This window comes from Bemisia tabaci, chromosome 6 (genome assembly GCF_918797505.1).
Source record: "Bemisia tabaci chromosome 6, PGI_BMITA_v3".
Taxonomy (NCBI): Eukaryota; Metazoa; Arthropoda; class Insecta; order Hemiptera; family Aleyrodidae; genus Bemisia; species Bemisia tabaci.
Window position 1 is genome coordinate 16,242,348 of NC_092798.1, and position 21,503 is coordinate 16,263,850.

The 21,503-nt window shown below is 35.3% G+C and overlaps 1 protein-coding gene across 1 annotated transcript; it reads left to right on the top strand.

Moving 5' to 3' along the window:
* Positions 1-257: 257 nt before the first annotated feature.
* On the top strand, positions 258-21,411 carry LOC109036778 (uncharacterized). Its single transcript, XM_019051146.2, has 10 exons — positions 258-508; positions 1,775-1,837; positions 3,177-3,350; positions 4,021-4,170; positions 6,750-6,905; positions 8,973-9,158; positions 10,165-10,235; positions 11,333-11,505; positions 13,391-13,574; positions 15,044-21,411. The coding sequence occupies exons 1-10, from the start codon at positions 395-397 to the stop codon at positions 15,186-15,188; spliced, it is 1,416 nt and encodes a 471-aa protein (XP_018906691.1). The 5' UTR covers positions 258-394; the 3' UTR covers positions 15,189-21,411.
* Positions 21,412-21,503: the final 92 nt, after the last annotated feature.

Here is a 21,503-nt window from a genome sequence, read left to right on the forward strand (position 1 = left end):
CACTGTTTTTTTCCTGTATCCTGTATTGCAACTGTAATTGCAACGGGATGCTCAGATAATAAGTTACAAAATTGCGCGGACTTTATTTTTTCTCTGAATTGAAAAGTTTTTACAATAATGAAAAGAAGTTGCTACTAGACGCGGATCCGAGGACATTTTTACTCATTTTTGTAAAAGTGAAGTTGAATTACAAACTTCGCGGTTCTCGAGTCACCGTAAAATGGCGGAACAAATGTTGTTTTGTTTTTATTACTACATTTCCTCCTTGTTTGGATTTGGTGTGTGATTCCAGTTAGGTCACTTATGTTCGTGGACAATGGTGGGTCGGAGTCAGTGACTTACTTGCACGATTTTCTCTCTTTTTCGGCTGGAATCCCATATTAAGCGCTCCGCGATGGGTAATCACAACACACATCCAGATAATTCCAAACGATCTCTCTCCAGGAACAGCTCCAGCGTCGATATTCAGGAGAAGTCTCAACTCCTGCCCATTGAAAAGTTGGCCAAAGTAAGTAGGCTGTAGCCTTAAGCATTCACCTTGAAATCAGACTATACTCAGCCTTAGTTTTACTTTTAAAGTCTACTGGCATGTAAGTTGCAGCTTTGTAATGTCATGGCTGCCAAGAGGATTTTGAATCGCAACTTCAGTTTGCTTACTTTTCCGTACGGAAGTTCCATTATGGCAACTCTCACCAATGACGGACGCTGTACATTTTGGTACATCCGATTACCTTAGTTACACAGCCAAAGAACAATACCATTGTCATGCTTTACCTCATATTGTTACTGGGGTTCCATACCTCATTGTTATGAATCAATTTCTCAACGAGAACCTCAGGAGTTATTGAGCTTTTGACCACCATTGAACATCATTAGTCTGCTGAGAAGTTCGTTCTCGATTATATAGACAAAACAGTTTTTCTGTCCATTTAGGTATGCGTCTTTGAGAAGATGCCAGTTGATTTTATTATTTACTTTAACCATCATCTAGGTATACCTCAGTATTTCTATCGACCTATTTAAGAGTAATCATTTTTATCTAGAACTGCACTTATTATCATCATTCCAATTAGCTGGCCATGATGTTAACTTGATCAGTAAAAACTGTTAGTCTATGGTCCTGTTAGTATGCGCCACAGTTAAGTTTTCTGAACGATCCTTTCTTTTGGGCAACCGAAAGGTGTAGATCAGCTGTCTCTCCGGTTGATGAGGAATCAAGGATTCATAATGCTTATTTTCTGTTCCTAGTGCAGATATCATTGGTTAACCAAGAAGTGCTCAAAGAATTAGATACTTTTCTTTTACCTGGGTAACCCTCTTTTTGATCAAAAGATTAGTGAAGCGCATCTATTGTCACAGTCAAGGAAGCAACTTAGTACAGGGACTATTGTCGAGTTCACTTCAGCAGAGATTAGAAACTATTATGAACCCCTAAATGCATCCTTGCTATCTATGCATTCCAGAAAATTGAATGAGGGGAACCCTTTAGTGAAGATTGTCAACTTCCTGTTGTGTAGTGGTTGTGGCTCTATAATTGGGAGGTCGCAAGTTTGATTCCAGGCCAGGTGACCGGAGTTTGATGGTCTTAAATAACGATCACCTGGTGTTGGCTTCATCAGGGGCTGAGGGGATTGGGACGCTAACTATAAGCATGGAATCATCCCCTCAGGGGTATTTGAAAAAAAAAAACCCTTATCCTTCTCCGGTTGGCTTACTTTTTATCATTAATATAATGGTGTCTGACTAATTTTGCCTTTTTTCTTTCTTATTTTAGCTACTGGCTAACAAAAGTCTCACGGAGGATGCTATCGAAGGAATTGGCGCAAGTGCATTTAAGGTACGATGTGATCCTAATGAAAGGAAACAATGCCAGTTTTTTATCTTGATTTATTTCTGTCCTACGGAGAAGATAAATCTTCAAAGTCTTGAAGTGTTGATATTAAGCTCCTTTCTTTTTAAAAAAGACCGAATGACAGAAAGCCTGCGATCAGGGTGTCTACAAGTCTGGCAATAGTACTAATTTTTTAAGGGGGTCCGAAAGTACTGGAAAAGTGCAGAAATTCCGCAAGAGGTCCAGAATTTTTTTCATTGTTGTCTCAATTTGAGCAAGAAATTCAAATGTTTGAAATTTTTTGAATTTCATCAACTGGAAGTACTGCAAAAGTACTGAATTTTTCTGCTTAGAAGGCACTGAATGTTTTGGGAATGTACTGAAAAATAAGTAGTGTAAAAGTACTGATTTTTGGCCAGCCTGTTTTAGTAGACACTCTGGCAATGTCTCAAACCAAGATTGAAAGGTTTGGAAGTTACACCGTCAATACCTCATCAATACTAATACTTGATTTAGCTAAAACATAATTCTGGGCCAATAAATTATTCGGCCCAACTTTTTACATCAAACAATCGATCATAAATTAATATACTCGAAAGAGAAGTGCTTGACTTGAGTGGATAGAGAGTGCATGTAGGAGCTGAGTTCCCTCCTGTAACAGCCCTAGATGCTGAGTTTCAGTTGCCTCAAATGTGACTGACATCAAAATTGAAGCTAATACTTAAAGCTCATCACAGTCTATCCAACCAGAACAATCTAGAGCGGAAGCTCCTGGGGAAATGGATAAAAACTTCAGAGCACTGTGTTGGCCCTACGAGGACAAGCCTGCAGAGGGCCAATTATTGAAATTTATATGCAAAGAAGACAAAAAGGATATGGAGTGATCTTATTGGTGGAAGCAGGTTGTTGCGATGGACAAAGGTCGTAGTTAATAGACTAACTAACGGCAACCCACGAGAGACCCAATAATTAGTCCATCATTTACCCCCTTAGTCTATTAGAACCACCCATTTCAACAATAGGATCGCCCTATGCTCCTTATATCTTCTTTGTCTAAAAATTTCAATAATCAGCCCGCTGGAGTTGAAGTCCTTGCTCGCAGGACTTGGAAAACTTGGAGCTTGGTTTAAGACCATGCAATATGTGCGAAATTGTTGTATCATTAGAACTTGTCTGCACAGAGAAGATTCATGGTCAAGATTCTTCTTTGCCCCCACCTCCTGTCGTATAACTACCTTTCATGCGGGGTGTCCTCATTTCCCGCAGCTCTTGAAACTCATCAAAATGTTTGGAAACGGCATTCAGTATGAAGATTTGTGGTAAATTTTTTTTTTTTAACCCACAGAGATATCTATTTCCCAACTACCCAGAATTATCAAGACGTTTGTTCTCGTTCCTTGCGGTCAACGCAGGCTTACCTGGAAGCTCACATGTAATTAGTCCGAACCAGTTCAAACTTCAGAGTGAAAAACTCCTGGGAATTCTAGCCGAAGAAGAACAAGTATTGATGTATGTTCGGGTGAGCATATTTTACTCAAATTTCACTTTTATTTTTTACTTTTTTGTTTTATATATTTATAACCAACAATAATCTTGTGATTTTTAATCAGGAAATGATAATCATTCAGGGCTAAATTTTTAGAATTAAATGTCCAATTGATGTAACTGCTGACTTCGGCAATAACCCAATCTGAGGTTTTTTTCACATTTTCTTTTGTTTTACAGACAAATATTTTTTAGAGATTACGGTGCTTTTATTGCCAAAAGAACATTTGTTTGTATCAAAGGAGAGATCTCGGAAAACATTCCAAGTTTTTTTTTCTTTTTAAATTTTGATTTGATGCTGCGTGTACATTATGCATGTCAAATTTTATAGAATTTAATGGAGGTCAACGTTCTATGGTGGCACTGATGAAATGAAGTGATCAAGGATGTAATTCTCATGATACCGTTAAAAAAAGAGATTTTGATCAGTCAAACAAATTTTCTTCAATTCTCTCTAATCACTTCAGTGCTCTATCTAGGCCTGGTCTGATTTTTTTAAAAAATTTCTCCATCCATCCATGAATGAGTGTTTAATTCCATTGTTGGATCATTCTCCTGGATATTTCTAAATTCTCTTTATCTCGTAGTTAATTTATTTTTCCTGGATGTTTCTAAATTCTCTTTATCTCTGATTTTCTTTTCAGATGTTTGCTGACAACAGTGATGAGATAACACCAGAACAGTTTAGAGACTTACTGTTCATAATTTACAAAATTGCAATGGATCACTACGCTGAAGGACCGCAGTCCTGTCGTCAGACATTTAAAACAATCCAAGCTGTAGTTGATTCTGCCGTAAGCCTCTATTATCGTAATCTATATTGTTTATTCTCAAATAAATTGTTTTACATTTAAAACTCATCCGTTTTCACATAGTAAGTTGACCAATACCAAAGTTTTCTTCTATCTATCACAGTTAATGTTTAATTTTTATCTTGTTTTTTTAAATGATTTCATTAGATTTTTACAAATTGAATCACTGTCTCTGCTTTTTTCTCCTCTTTTTTTCTGTCAAAGTATGGATTTAATATTTGTTCATATTAATTGATGATTTTTTTGAGTTCTCATAGCCTATTACAGTTTTACATCATCCGGTCAATGCATCCATTACCTGATGTGGTAACAGTTCGTTTTATATTCTATCGAAATTGGTTTTAGCGAAAAAACTGCTTTCTCTTAAAGAGGGAAAATATGTAGATTTCAAGAAACAGTGATTCGTTTTGGTTTGTTAGTCGCTGAATTTTCATCTTGAGTACTTGCAATAGTATTAGTTTGATCCTGGTTGTCCGAACGCTCCCTTTGAAAATCTTTGTAGGTTAATTCTGTTATTTTAACCAAACCATAACGCTGGTGGCTTCATCCAAAAATGTATACATATTTTCCTCTTTTCTGAAATGTCTCTATTTTGGAAACCTCCTGTTAACTTGAAACAAGCTTTTTCAGAAATTTTTAGATCTTGCATTTTGGACAAGCAGGGAGTGCAACTAGTTCACTGGGATTCTCCTGAATTCCTGAATGATATTATGTAGGAACAATGAGTGCCAAGTTGCGTATTTTGAACCTTCATTGGAACGGGTATCGCTGGAAAAAGAGATAAGGTGCCCCAAAATATCTGTTCTACCTCAGGCACGCTTTCGACCGTACAACCCTTTTGCTGTGGTTCATAATCTGTGCATTATTTATCATCGCAGGGCCTCACGGACCATGAATTAAAACCTAGGGGTTGTGTAATCAAAAGTGTGCCCAAGGCGGGATATATATTATCCTTGAGATAAGCAAATAAGCAGGAGCTCATAATACGCGACTTTAAACTCAGTTTTTCTGGGTCAATATTGTTGAAAAATGCCAGGAAATTTCTGTGAACGAAGTACACTCCCTTCTTTTAAAAATGCAATAATTAAATAATACTGAACAAGCGAATTTACTTTCTAATGATCATTACCAATGGACTTCGTTTTGTAACAAGGAATCACTATTTTCGGCTCATCCATTGAAGAACGTAACTACACGGAAAGTCTAATGTCACATACGTTGTAGCATAAATGAATCAGAAAAAGTGGTTTTGTATCGCCAAATTCAGTCCAAATCTAGCAAAGAGTGAAAGAACTCTAGGCTGGTGTCATTTTAGTATCCGAATGCCCAAATGAGGTTCAGATAAGTTGGCAGTTGTGTTCTTTCCGTTTGTCAGCAACTGTGCTTCCACCATCCAATAGCGAACGAGGATTGATTGGGCAACATCAACGCTGTGCTGCTGATACCAAAAACCAATGCCTTCCTTTGAGGTGACATTGCCAGATTCTCCTCAGAAGTAAACAACTGCCAACTTATAGGATGAGATTTCTGAAAGGAATGATATGTGCAGGATGGATTACATATTTTCTAAGTTCTTTCAAGTTATGTCGTGGAAGATCCTTTCACAATAATTTACAACATCTACCATTTTCTTTAAAACCTTGCATACTTTTCACTTCTCTATTGATTCATATAATGACTAGGATCAGAGATAAAATCTCAACATCAGCAGAATAAAGTGTTACTACAGGGAAAAGAAAAAATAACATTAAACATATGAACATGCAAAGAGATCTCAATGAAGTGCCTCTCAGAGGAAACCAAATCAGTCGCTATTTCTTTCTTTACTCCTGAGTATGTTTTGATATTGCTTCGAATGCTAAAATGAGCAATACAGTTGCATGCTTCTTGCAACATGCAGGAGCAATTAAAGTATTTTGATATCATTTTCAGTTACTACAATTGCATATCAGTTATTTTACAGTTTCCTTCATCATTTCAATTGACTCACAGCTTACAAGTGGTTTTCTACAGTACCATTTAGTCGCACCCCATGTAATGGAACATTTTTCAAATGTTTAGCCTAAGTTCTGCCCTTTGAAATAAATCACAATGAAACATGTTCCCTCATCAAAGTTTATTTATTTGATTTTTTTGCCAAGCAAGAATTTTGATTTTCCGAACTTCCCAAACGGCTTAATTCTCATCTATGAGTTAAAATTAGATGCTCCCGTAAACTTTGATGAAAAAATGTGTATCATGATGTATGGTTTCTGAATTTTCACAGTGGTCTAATATTCATGGTTTTATGCACTTCAACTTTCTTTCAAAAGTAACTTTTGTGTCGTAGGTTTTTTTTTGTTTTTTTCCCCTAATATCATCATTAAGTATTGCATGGGACAAATCTACAAATTCCGATGCCTTTGTTTTTTCAGAAGAAAAATTCCTTCAAAACATCCACTCATTTTAAACCATTCAAATCTTCAGCTGTAATTTTCTTTCTTCAATGACAAGCAACTTAAATGTTTTTGAGCCTCTTTGTCTGATGTTTGTTTTATTTTGATTTGTTTCTTCCCTTTCAGTTCCACAAAAAAAATGTTGTTGGCGTCAACTACATGACCACCTGGCTCCTTGGAAACTGCCCAAGATTAGTAATTTTGTTACATCGCTACATCGTCCACATTTTGTCTACTTCTTACCGTATATTAGTAGAGAAACAAGCCACTGATAAACCTCCCGTAAGTTGTTTTGATGATCTTGTAGCAATGTAAGAATGAGGAATCTTGTTCGGTCATTTTGTTCCTAATTTGCTATCGGTAGTGATGCACCTTCAGGTTTCAGTGATTAGTTATCTATTTTGAATATCACATCATAGATTTTAGAACTTCAAAAATAGACCAGGTAAAATGTCCGCTTGTGAACAATCAAAGAGAGTAGGTCAGTGGTAGGGGTCAGAACGTTGCAACTTTTTGTTTCATTTTTAAAACTCCCCAGTGAGCTAAGACTGAAAGGATCCTTGGCTTTGAAATCAGATAAGTATCTCGGGAGTTATGACAATTTACGTCAATGTGTTGAAATGCTTCAGTTTTAATGAAGCAACCTCTCTCCGTTATCCCTCATGAGAAAAAAATTGTGAAAAATGCTCTAAACTTAGTGCCTTGAATACTTTAACATGAAGCAATAAAAGTCTGTCGTGCTACTGACCCATCAGAAATTAAATAAATAATGAAGGAGACTATGAGGGGGGTGCCAAAGTTTTCTCTGTTCCACTTTTTCATGGGTGTGCTGTGAGGGAAAAAAACTTTCCAATTACCCGACCTGACACTCTAATTTAATGTCTGAAATGGACCGTGAGACATGGTGCAAATTTAATCATCATGATGTATCTGATCAAAATTTCTCATAGACCATGATTTGTATGATGAGAATTATTGAAAGTAACTCCTAACCAAAATATTAACGTCTCTCGATGCATAAATTTAAACTTTCCACTCATAAAAAAATCACAATATACCTAAGTACTATTGCACATTAAACGTTGCGTTGACACTCTCAGAGGTATGAAAATATGACAACCGCAATCTCGTTTCAGGAGCTCAGATATTGCACATTGTTAGAATAACATAGGACAAGGAGAGAACACTGCTTGATTGAGAAGCCTACCAAAACCGTTGTAGTGGGCTTTTTGATTCTAGTAAACCCGTGTTTTCTATGTGAGTGGGAAATTCGTATTTGTCGTAGCCCATGTTAAATAAAAATGTTAATATTTCAGTCGGAATTTGATTTCAGGAATTTTTGTTGTGCAAATCGTGTTCTGCGTGAAATTTTGAGGAGAAACTGTATCAGGACGCTTAAATTTGTAACTTGTAACTAGTGGTCAGTCATTGAGAGAAATAAAGAATTAAATTGAATATCAGCAGTCTGTGTTTTATATGTTTCTAGAGAATGAATTATTAAGTGAGAAATGTTGCTAGGTATGTACTTTGAAGTAGTTAAATGTGCAAGCTGCCTTCAGGTATGAGTTTTTGCTTTCTGGTGTGCAACTGGTCTTTTCATTTTAACAATGTCAATCTAAAATCTATCTGGTCTCCATTGTAACTGCCTTTTAACGAATTCTATGATGCCTTGAATTTAATTGCTCAGTGGCATAACATTTCTGCAGAGTATCTAACAACTGTTCCGAAGGTAAAATCAAAGGAAAATATAACAAATATAAATAAAATGAAGTAAAAAGTCCTTGAAAAGTTTAAAAAACACTTTTCAGGGGAGAAGAAGCGGATAAAAGCTTTGCCAACTAGAAGCTGACAGCTAGGATGACGTTACTAAGCCATCTCTTCAGCTGGGCTTTAGCCAATCAGTGAATACAGACTCTCTCGCCTGCCATTGTCATATCAGCAGCTTGATTCTTGAAACTTTAACTGGCTATGTCAGCAAGATAAGACAAGACATAGCCCTATCTGAGCCGTGTAATAGATCGATTTTCGATTCTTGTCGTGCCGAAATACATTTCAACAATCGGGCTGCAGACTGCCAAAAATGTTGTTTCAGATGGGCCCAGATTTTGGCGATTTCACAATCAATTTTTTTTGTCAATTTAAGTGAAAAAAAAAATATGCGCTTCTGACCCACAATGAACAAGTGTATAAGCCGTGAGCTCTGATTCATAAGGTTATATGTTTAGTTTCTGTGCGAAATTGAAAAATTCTCACTCCTCCAACTTAAAACCAAATGAGCAAATTTAATTGATTGAGCTGACCTCTCTCTTTATATTTTCTCTCATTGTGCTTTTTTCCCTTTTTTTTCAGGAACTAGAATTAACAACACCTGTGCTTGAAAAGTCATCTCCATTAGACGAAACGCCACAACCACTCTTACCCTTGTCGCAAGTGTGGCTTTTGACAACAACTTTACCACCTCTGTACACTCGACCCACCTTGACCTCACCTTCAATAAATACTTCCTTCTCTGCTCAAAACTTCCTTGCAAAATTCGTAAGTCTGCCATAAGGAAACCTATTATTTTAACTGTTGTGTTTATTTTTCATTAATCTATGAGTGTCTGCCTTTAAATCATTATTCTAAGGACAAAGCTGAACCAGTGTTGCAAATTTGGACTTCAATTTCATACTATTCAGCCATATCTAAGGATGGCTAAAGTTTGATTCTTACAATAAACACCATCCTTGGCTATGACTAAAAATTCGAAGATACCCGTAAGTGTGATTTTGAGACTTCGTGTTTCAAAAATAATTGGAGTTTGTTCTTTTTTACCATTCTCGCTTTTGTTAATACGTTAATGTATAAACTGAATAACTTCATGAGCTTCTTCAAGTGAGAGGAAGGTGCACTATTCTTCTAAGAAAAAATCAAGTGCCACTGATTTTGAAAGATGATTCTTCTGGAAGCAGTCATATATTTTACCCCAATCAGCTGACAAAGAATTGGGAAGATCACAAATTGTTTGCTGGTCCCATCTGAGTATAGTCGTATTTTGCTTGAGGTAACAGCTGGAACTTGTTTCGGAAACATTATTTGTGTTACTTTTTCTCAATCAAAGCAATCAATGAGAGAACAGTCAAGCAAAGTGAGGTTAGAAACTCCGTAGCAATTTCTGAAACCTGCTCAGAGGATGTTCTGATTGTTGCGCATTAAAATGTTACGCCATTGCCACATGGTACAAAAAATGTTTTCAATTAAAGAAGCCCTGCCCTCCAACTTTCGGTAACACTCTAATATAAAACAAAATAGAAATGTTCTGCACTTTTGTGAAACAATTACGATTGTTACATCAAACCAAATACGGCTTTTGAATTGCTTTTTTCTTTTGTCGTGTTTGCCCTTGATTTGTACGGTGGTTGAGACATTTCAGAAAGAATCAATCAAAAATATAGTCTGCATGAGAGAAATTTTTGGAATTTGGCAACATAAGCAATAGCTGAAGTCCTGAGAAGTGAGGAAAGTCAACATGATTTTCATTTTCATATGTGCTTAATTGCAGTTGGATTTTTCTTGCCCATCGCACTGGACTATACTGTACAACAGTTCTCAACATGGCCTTGGTGCCAATAGGTAATCTCTACCTCTAAAATTATTTTTTTTAGTCTAACACAATTCAGTGAACACAGAAGATTTATACCAGTTCAGGTCTAAAGTGTTCCTGAAAATAACCCTCTTTTTAGCAGATCAACATATTGATGGCTAACAAACAGTACTGCCCATCTGCAAACTGACAATTTTGCAGAACAAAGAGAAAACTTCGTCATTTTTGTAATTTCAAGGTAAAATTTTTATTCATTCATACACTACAGTATCATTGAAGCGCTCCCCTATGGAATTGGAAAAAACTAAAATCAGCAGCTTGCGTATTTTATACTGTAGAATGCGACAAAGTCGCTAACTCATTTTTGTCAAAATTGTCATTGGTATTGTTTGTTAGCCCTCGATATTTTTCCATGGAACTGAAGGCACGGATGGGTACTCTGATTTCCGTGTGCTTCAATCCTTGAGTACGGTTCCTTGAAGTTTGATTTTTGCCTCCAATCAAAAAGAAGTCTAGAAAATTCATCTCATACCCTGTTCTCTCAATGAAGTATAAAGAGAAAAAAAAAACAGCTTCTATCAGATGAATGAACAAATTTCAATTTTATCGAAGTACTACAATATTTCTTAGAAGTTTTTAGGCTTCTCAAATAGTTTTTTTTGTTTCTATGACTTCCTTCCCTCCCCTTCCCCCCCCCCAAACAAATTTATTAATATCTCCGTGGATACTGTTTGAAACCTCAAAGTTGTTGGCTAGACAAGTCATAAGTAAGCTGATCTCATATGTAGTGGATATTAATGAGCGGTACGGTCTGTCAATCATTAAGATTAGAAGAGAACTTTTTTATCAGAATCATAGAAAGTGTAGGAAGTTTTTCATCAAATATGAAGATGCTTCAAATTAATTCTCCATCCTTTTTAATCAAGTTGAACCGAGAGATGAGTAATCAAGCACTGTCATTATAAAGACAGCAATTGTAACTGAAAGCTCAAAAAATGAGGCCTCGCTTTTTATTTATTGTCAGAGACTTAGGCATGTAGCATAGCTATGGCTTGCTTTTCTTATGATAAAATTATGCTCATTTTCCAGTTACTTCATTTCAGTGATTCTTGGAAATATGTTTTAGGTTCCTACATCATACGTTAAGTTACCGCGGTCCCACGCTCACTTTTATTCGCGGAGAGAATGACCTAGAGCTCTGCTGTGGTGCCACTGATGAATGGAGAGAGTCACATGTTTACTGGGGCCGTGAAGAATGCATTTGCCTGCAGATTTTACCTCTTTTCAAAGTTTTGGATCGTAAGTTCAATTTTTTTCTCTGTATTAATTATAAAACTTTGACAAATGAGGCTTTCTTATAGTAAAGGTGTGGACATTTTTACCAAGGATAACTTTCTCAGTATCAATTGTAAGTTTGATTAGATATCAGGATGAGGATATTGTTGATCCTTTACCTAACTACAAAATCCAATCACAAAACGAATCCAATAATTCTTTAGGGTGCCACTCTACAGGAACTGAAAAAAAATTTCAATAATTTATAAGACACCTCTCATTATTTTGCGTAGAAAATATTAGGTCTAGTTTTGTATTGCAGGAGCTCTTTCAGCCAGATTTTTTTGGGTGTAGCTTGTTTGAAGCAGACAACACACCAAGGTTTATGATTTGTGTCTTGCAATTAGTTACATTTTTTCCCCCAATACAATCGAACTTCTGTGATCTGGATCAATGAGGATCGGACTACATCTGGTTCCTGAAGTATCCAAATTTTGTGGAATCAGGTTGATGGAACACCGTAAAATTCAATTTGTTACAGATATGCGGCAAACTAATAGTATGACAGGGCTTGAAGGATGACTCATATCATCTACTTTGAAAGAAACCGGTATTGGATAGTTGCACTGTAGTGTTTTAGAGTATTTTCTGAGAGCAAAACCACTACTTTTCTTTTGCTGACAGCCAAATCCTTGTTTCTCTTCAGCCGTAATAGTTGAATTAGACATATCTTAGCTAAAAAAAACTATGTGCATAAAATTTGCTTGCAACCTACCTCCTTTTAGCATAAATACGTCCGATCTAAGTACATGCCTATTACTGAAAGGGTCATAACATGGCAGTTTATAAGTTCTTAACCGGTCTGGATAACCGGAGGTCTGGACGATGAAAGCGTGCAGAACTAGAGTTTTACTATGGTTTATAACGTCAGAACTGTAGGATGGTCTTCTGTATTTTTGATTTTAACAATTATCATTTTAGATGATCTAGAGCATTGCATTGCCCTCGACTCTTCTAATCTGTTTTAATTTTCGCAGCGTGCAGGTTTTTCCTCTTAAACTTTTTTCTTTTCGTCTCATGCTGAATACCTTGGAATAGAGTCTCATTCAGTGAAATGTAAAACCGTGCAAAACTCAATTAAATAAGTTGTCTAAATTACTGTTATTAAGACCTAAAAAATTCTGATTCAGAGAGGAATTTTTTTCTCTGAGGAAATGGATAAGGGATAGTCAAACCTTTGACTTGGATCATTTATCAAACTCTCAGAACATAGTTGTGCAGAACTCGCATTAGATAAGTTGACAGTTGTTCTCTTTCCTTTTGCAAGCGATGCAATGCTGCCGGCCAATAGCAATTAAGGATTAACTGGAGGTAACAACTCTACTGAGTTGCCATTGTGCCTAGATATTTGAAACCAATACATGCCTCTGAAGGCGTGTTGCTAAAACTATCTATTGCATATGACAATCAAAAGTAAAGAACTGCCAACTTATCTGATGCAGGTTACACTGCATTTTATTTTTAACCATTGCCTGAGCGATTCTGGATTTAAAACTTTTCGGGTGTGCAGAGGAGGATTGCACAAAAGCCAAGTGGACAAATTTTTAAACTCACATCTTTCCCACTGGAAACAGCGTCCATTTTTTTTTTCATAGGGCAAAAAGTGCAATCAAAAGTAGAAAGGGTCATCAGGGAGGTTGGGAGGAAATGTTTATAAATTGATGAAGGAGAAGCCCTCTATCCTAAAGCACCTTTTAAAAACCAATCATCTGGAATATATGTGAATTTTTTAAAAATATTTAATTTAATAAATTATGTGGATCTGTCTCATTTCACTCTCGTTATTGTTCTTGCAGAAGGAGGCTGGAGAGTTAAACTTTTAAGCTAATAAATACTTTCTTGCTTGCAGGTGGTCCCAAGCTGATGTACCTGAACACATCGATCAGGGGTTATCCATTAGGTCTTAGAGCAGGTAAAGACACCCGCAAGCCTTGCATAGAAGTTAATAATTCCTTTGACCAAGTCATGTTCAACGGTGTGCCATTCAGGCTGCACAGCGTGGAAGTCTGGGGCTGCGGTACACCCCAATCAAGGTGAGTGTTACAAATTCTGGGATAAATTTTCTTCTTCCTTCTCTCTTCCACAATCTTGAGTTCTCAGTGTGCTCTCAATTGATCCTTAAAACGCACTCATCTTGTTTTTATTAAATTTATCCTTATTCAGATAATGCCTGACATCGATGCTCTGGTAGAACTCAAGGTCCTTGGATTCATTAGGCAGTTGAGTGCTGTTTCGATTTCGTGAGGCACTTTCTTTTGTGAATCTTAATTGATGTGCATTTTAGCATTCGATTCGGGGTTAACAAAAAAAAATGAGGGATTAAAAATAGTGAGGAGCTGTAAATAGTCCTTCGAGTTATGAAGTTGCCTGGTTTATTTTTTCAATTCCATCCTGACCAGAATGTTTCAAATTATATTGGCTACAGCTTGACAACAGGAAGCTGACAACTCGGAAATTGTATATTTGCATCTTACAGCAATTGGATAGTTTGGTGCTGCCTTTAATTCAACTTTGCTCTTCAATTCTAATAAGTAGTTTGTTTGCCACAGCTTTTGCAACACTTATTTTCCTTGAAAATAATTCATAGGATTCTCAAGAGAATCAGGGAATTTTGCGGAGAGTGCATCAGCATAGTAACATCAGCTGGTGCCTTCGGAGAGGAAGTGAACCATTTTTGTGTGCCTTTTTCCATAGTTTGAATATCTAAAAATGAAAGTTTTTACTAAATTTAGCAAAAATTAGCTTATCAAGTAAAAAATTAAGTGAAAGTTTTGTTTGAAAATGAGGGAAAAGTCCGACAATTCAAAAAATGCAAAGTCAGGGAAAAGTAGAATAGGTAAGAGAAAGTCAGGAAATTTAGAAATGAAGACACTGAGGCGCTGAGTGGGATAAAACCACTTCTCAGTTATAGTATTTTAGAATCTCTGCTAATATTTTTTGATTGATTGTAAGGAAAGTGGATCCATGTATTCCATTGAAATTGGCTCTGAATATTTTCATGGTTCTATAATGTCCTACAGAAAAAATTCGGGGGAAATCACCCATACTCTAAGACGCTAGTTAGCAATGGAAATTCTGAATTGCAGCCAAGAAGTTTCTCAGAACCATCACCTTAATTATGAAAATCCTGATTTAGTACCTTAAAATTACCTGAATATCGAAGGAGGACCATTGTAGGCACCCTGATACAAACTGAGTTTAAAAGAGATGCGGGGAGTCGCCTTTTGGAAAAAAGTTAGTCATGAGTATTTCTGAATTCAACCAATCGTAATTATTTTCTCTTAAAAATTCCAAGTTGAGAAAAAATATTTTGAAAGTTAAAATTGTCCTCGCATTTAGGTCTTACGGAGTTTTAAAACTTCAAACCTCTTTTTCTCGGTTCAAACTCAAGGCGACGCTTTGTGTTCCTGTCAAATTCGGTCCATATGACCCATTCATGATGATTTATCAATATGTGTCAGAGTATTTCTTTTTTTCTTATGTCAAATCTTTTATATCCCAGAGAAATTCAACTGGATATCAAACAATGGCAACTGAAGCAAGTTGAAAAGCAGCGTCAAGTCAAAATGAGCTCAAAAGATTGGCTGGATCACCCCGACAGATATCTACTTGAAATGGCTGGCAGACAAAATTACACACCCAGCTAATCAAGAATGGACACCAAGTATTGTAATTTCATCCTAATGCTTTTCCATTAATCCTTTTTTTTGTCCTGCACTCTCGCCTTAACCAATTTTAAGAAGACAGATGGATTCAGCTGTTGTATCAATTTCTCGCAGACGAACTTAGTAATTATTTTAAACCTAAGTGGTGTTTAAATGTAATTTCAGGATGAGAAATAAAGGACAATCTTTTATTTCTTTGGATTTGAAATTTGAGTTTTTTGACAAGCGTATAATTTTAACGTGAGGACTCTCAATGCATTGCCTTGATTCGTAGTTATCTACTGACCTTTTGCATTAAACGAAATGATACTAAAGCTTCACATGGGTCAGTAACCTGCTCTCTTTTTTTTTTGCAATACTGGTAATGATTTTCCATCTCACATGAAGAGACATGTGGCGCAGTGTGCTCGAAATGATGCAGAAAGTTGCATTGTCCTCATAGATCCTCAGGAGCACCTGCGCACTGTGAAAAGCGGAGGAAACATTCCCCGTAAAAATGATGATCTCAGTAACGAAAGATAGGAATTTTTGGATTCTTAGCTGTCAGTAAAGCTGTGTACTGTTTCAAGCCTAGCTTGAAGATCAGGAAGAGACCTAATCTTTGTGGATATTAAATTAAATGGAATTATAGAAGAAGTAAAATGACATAAATCTTTAAGGTGTATGACTCAATATGCATTCTCTAAGATGAAGAAACAAGTTTCATGAATCAACTTTTAACCAATAAAAAGTGCTTTTCATTTATGTTCACATGACGCTTCAGTTGAAAAGTTGTTAAGTTTTTCGTAAAAGCAAAAGCTCCAAATGCGTTGTTTAGATCTGAATAAAGGCAGTGGCAATAGTGAAGCAAGTTGATAAAATTCTGAAATTTCAAGTGAGTGCACCATGTTGACATATTTGTAAAAATCAAACTGGTCGAAAATTTGGTGGAAATGAATCGGTTCAATTGTACATGAATTTGACTTGAAATATCTAGATTTCTCCTTTTGAAAAAACACCATTTTTGGCACCTTATCAAGTAAAATATAAGTCAAGTTAAAGAAGGAGGTTCTTTTAATTTATTAAGATCCTCTTCAGTCTTCACGTGCTCTATCAAAGATCCTTGCCTCTATCCTTGATCCCAAAAAAATTTCTTTTAAGTGTAATTAAAAAACTGAATGTAGACCATTTCCTCTGTTCTGTGAGTATTTTTTAGTATTTGTGTTTACTTCTGACACCAGAAGTAAGCTAATTTTAATTTTCTATTTTAACCTTTGCAACCGTAGTTGCTGTTGAGTTGCTAATTGACGAACTGGCCCTTAAGTCTTTTTGAGCGTCATGACCAATTCAATTGGGAACAGAGCTTCTCTAGTGACAGAAAAAAAGTTATTGGTCATGCAGTGGCGATAGTCTGGTGGTGACAGTAACAGACTGTCGCCATTGAATCGAAGATGTTACCATTGAATTGTTCTGTTCAATAAAAACAAAACTTAGTAGGGTTTTTGAACAGATAAATTATGGTGTTGTTTTAAATTGGCTTTTGCTATCACTTAATCACAATCGTAATCTGTATTCATCACCTGAATTAAAGTTCCAGACATTTTTGTGGCGCAGGAAATTGTATGGTGCAATTTTATTTTTCTGGGAGGGAGAGAGGCAGTAGAGTGAAATTTTTGTGCGTATAAATTTTCAGGGATCATAGAACAATGAATGGATTTAACGGTCCTGTTCATAAAATATGTAACACTAAATTTTAGATATTTTAACCTCCCCCTTCCCCCCTAATGCTTTTGTGACATAGGTCCCTACCCCTTAACATGTTAAAAAATATGGTGTTATACTTTTTTTGAACCGCCTAGAGAGTTGCGTTCTTTACGTAAGGCCCCACATTGAGATGAATTCTCGGATTGTTTGCCCGAAGCTTTAATTCTTCAAAATTCTGAGTTACAATCATTGGCTAATTTGTTTATCAAATTGTTTTTGAGATGAGCATCCTAAAATCTCTCAACAATTTCAACAATCTCTGTGTAGTATTCAATATTCTTTTTCATTTATTAAATAAAAATTTCAGAGTAGCTAATGCTTATTTGTGAGGACTAAATTAAGCTTAAACAGATAATCTATTTTGTTTAATAATGTCTTTGAAATCAAGATTGAAAATATGATAAAATATGACAAATATGCCAATATTATGCGGACAAGTGAATGTTTTTACTGTGAGCTCTTCAAATAAGAAAAGCTTATCAACCAAAACATTAAAAAAAAAACATTTTAAGAAGAAAAGCAAGCTCCTCTCAATTTATAATGCTAGTATGTACTGATTATGGTGCCAAGAAATAACTATTTTGAAAATGAATTTATTGTTAAGTATTTTAGCAAAACTTTTCACGCCGACAAATTTTAAACTTTTTATTGTAGAAGAAAATTTAACACTTCGGAAGCTTAGCTAGCAAATTTCCTTTACATTCTTCCACAAACCAGAAGTGGAAAATACACTTTTGCACATTATCAAGGACCTTTATTTGGATTCAGTTGTGCCAATTTTATTGAAGAACCTGAGTCCAGCTTTGTAATTTTATTCAGTTTCTTCAATCTGGGACTTTCTGAAATTTTGTGATAAGAGAAAAAAGGTCATCATACAATGCCTTATTTCATTGTAATTAGCTTAATTTTTTAGCATGATTTTATTTTATGTAATGCAACCCCACATTAGAAGTTTGCTTTGAGACGGATTGATATTTTTATTTAAATTTGGAATTATTATTGAACGAAGGAGTCTTTTTTGGAATATAAAATATGCTGGGGAATGAAGTAAAAACTTGATATTTCTGAGTAGAAGTAGTATTTTTTTGGTGTCTCTCTAGACACAATTACCAAACTAATATCATATTTATTGTAAATTCTTCCTTTGTAATATTTTTTTAACTAATTCATAATTTCTATTTATATTTCCACTACTCAAAATTTTGGTATTTGATTAATTGGTAAGAACCCATTTTATTGTCTGTATTTGAGAGCGGAATTATTGCTGAGTATCTCAATAACATCCTGTCGTTCAGTAATGATTTCAAGTATAGGAGCAAATGAAGTGTGTAAGAATAATTGGATAGAATTTATCCAAACGGTCAAATCTACGTAGTGGTATTTCAAAATCTCATCTCCTTTTTTAATTTTTCGGAAAGAAACCAACCAAAATCCCCACTTAAAAATTGCTGAATTTACCTTGCCCTCACAAAGGTTATTCCCACTAATAATTTGAAAATATTGGTTAGTTTCCTCCAAAAAAGTTAAAGAGGAGGTAAGATTTTTGTAGCCCTGTAATAAAGGTCTAACCGTGTTTTGCTTAGAATCCAGGACAAATAAGTTTACCCATTTTGAGACTGCGACAGATGATCCGCCATCTTGCTTCATGCATTTACTTTACATGTAAAAGTGACGTCAAACGATCTTCTGTGGCAGTCAAGAAGTGTTAAACTTATTTAACACTGACTCCAACCCTAACCAATTCATTCAACAAGATTTATAATGACTATGTAAACAGTAATTTGTTTTGCCACCAATTTTACTCCTAGCAACTTCAACCTACCTTGAGAATCCAGTTTGGCGTATCTGTCCATGTGTATCTGTTTTTGTATATATCACTATGTCTCAATTATTACTAATTCTAGTTAATTTAAAGAGTCTAGTTATTTTTTTAAGTGAATTACTAGGATTTATTTTTTTTATATATATTTATTTATATATATATCTGAGTTGTATGCTATATAGAGAATTTTAGTCATTTTTCAATTTTGAAGTGTCATTTAAGAAGCTTTTGCACACTGTTCCCAGTCGAGGCGAAAGCATGATGAAATCAAGCAGTCAGTACTTGTTAGGTGTACAAGAGCTTGTTTGTACTAATTTTGCTCCATACATATGGATGAGACTTCGTTCTTTTCATGGTTTCTTATCTTGTCCCTTTTACTCATCACGCTGGCAGTGGAGGTGCATTTCAGCGAACATAAGCACTGTTAGACACCTGCAACTGTCATGTCCCCAAATCTCAATCCTGCTGTTTTTATGGACTGAAGTCAAAAATGAGCGATAGTTTAAACTTGAATTAGAAAACATGTTTTGAGATATTTTGTGGAGTCTGGAGATCATAACTTGTAGATGAAAAGAATTATCATTCCACTCCCTGATGTTCATCAGTCACTCAACAGCACCTGACACCATTGTCACTGTGTTAATCTGATCATGATAAGAAAAGTACAGTTGGCTCCTAATTTTATGTTTATTCCTGACCTATGTAGAAATTTTTATCTATCTCAGCGTTTATGTTTTTCAATCTTTTCAGATGTTTTCAGTTTGAATAATTCTTTGCTTTGATGGCAAGAAGGACCAACTTTTTGATCTTTTCCCTGTTCATTGATAGCAATCTTTCTCTTAAATTTTTGTTTTCCAGCAGTTTCTTAAATCTGTTAGCGCCCTCTGGCAAATCTTCAGGTTGGTCCAGGAATGTCTTTAGAATTAAGGTTTTTTAAGTTTTTAAAAATTAAATACAACATTAAATATCCGTAGACTTTGCAGTGCTAACTTTTCTTTTTTATTTTATTTATTTATTGAGGCTTTTAGTGTGTTACTTGATGCCCAAATGTACTCCGCTTTTTAATTTTTAAATAGGGTAATCTCAAATCTAAAGTGGGTACTCTCTGCTTTTCTGAAGTGGAAAAACGATTGACCAACCAAAATAAGTATTATATGAAATGCATCCCAAATCAGGATCAAAAGAGATGTCATTAGTTTAATCATTTTTTAAAATTTACAAATGTACAATTGCAAGAAAGTTATTGGTAAAGTTCAATTGCGAATTTTTAATGAACATATACACATAAATCGGCCGATGTTTAAACAAAAAACGTCCATTATTTGATGAACCTTTTAATAAGATCATTCTGGTGAAGCCACAAACTGACCAGCAAATGAACTTATAAGGTTTTTTCATGAACAGATTAATGTCAAGTTAAAGCATTGTTGCCATATACTTCAGAAAAATCAGCATTTTAAGCGAAATCAAAATATAATATCCTAATTTTATTGCACATCCTGGTAACCTAGATTTAATGACATAAAAAAATTGGTAAGGGCAGTGAATCGCTAGATACTGACCAAATTTCAGACTTAAAATTGCTGAATTAGTCATTTGGATGATCCAGAATCGGTCATCTGCATTTTTGTTATAGAGTGAATTAACAGTCACTGTGTACTGGAGCGCCACTGAAGTCAATCCTTGATCGGTGGTTTTCTGTTCCCTGAGCAATGAGACCAAGCTAAGACTGTTTTCGCAGTTTTTGACACAGCGGCCCACTGAAAAATTGTCGGCTGGAGTGTTTTTTTTTTTGGAATTTATTCATTTAACCAATCATTACTCTTGTGGATTTTGAAGAATAATGTTGACCAGCATCAGATTACGGTACTCAAGGTTTTTATGTAATCAAGTTTTACCTGAACTAGCTTATGTGGCATCGCCAGTCACCGCACACCAATCTAAGCGGATAAAACAGCTTCCAAAAGTGACTTCGGCGGCACTCCAGTACGAAGCGCCTAAAATGTACTCTGATTGTATTGCGATGATGTGTGAGAGTTCCCATGATGGTCATAGGTTAGCCTTTTTTACCTTGACATTCTTTCCATTATTTTCTACGTTTTTAGTTTTTTCTCCCAAAACTTTGTTACATTTTTTTACAGTCCAAGTTTATGGCATTGTACCATTAAGTCAGAATGGTTGTACTTAACTCATCTTCCAAAAGCCAAGCCAAAGGATATAGATGGAGATAGATATGTGGAGAAGTTTCAAGCAACCCTCCATTTGTAACATTATCTCTATTTTCATTTAACTATGGAGTTGAATCCGTCCTTAATCATCCTTCCCAATCATTAAAAGGGTTTAGTCTAAGAGCATGAAACTTACAAATGGATTATTTAAGTACTTAGTGACGAAGATATGAAACTGTTAAAAAGTTGAGGATTAAGCTGCATTTAAAGATTAAGAAAAAGTAAAAATAACATGTATTCAATCAAAGAGGGTGATAATACTTCAACCTTCAATTTATTTTATTTTTCTCCGTTTTTTATCTATTGGTTTTCTGAATTACTATATTTGTGAAATTGTCAGAGGAATCCAATGTATGTTTTTGCTTTTTTTTAAAAAAAAAATTAAATAAAATGACTCAACTTGAATTTTGAATCTGTGTCCTAATTTCTTAGAGAGATAACACGAGGTCCTTCGTGTTTTTTGCTTTAATTTTGTTTAAAGAATCGTTTGACCTGCAGTGCGCT

Coding starts and splice junctions, on each gene's coding strand:
- LOC109036778 (XM_019051146.2), top strand. CDS start 395: ATGGGTAATCACAACACACATCCAGATAATTCCAAACGATCTCTCTCC. Junction 509..1,774: donor CCATTGAAAAGTTGGCCAAA/GTAAGTAGGCTG, acceptor TTCTTATTTTAG/CTACTGGCTAACAAAAGTCT. Junction 9,159..10,164: donor AAAACTTCCTTGCAAAATTC/GTAAGTCTGCCA, acceptor GCTTAATTGCAG/TTGGATTTTTCTTGCCCATC.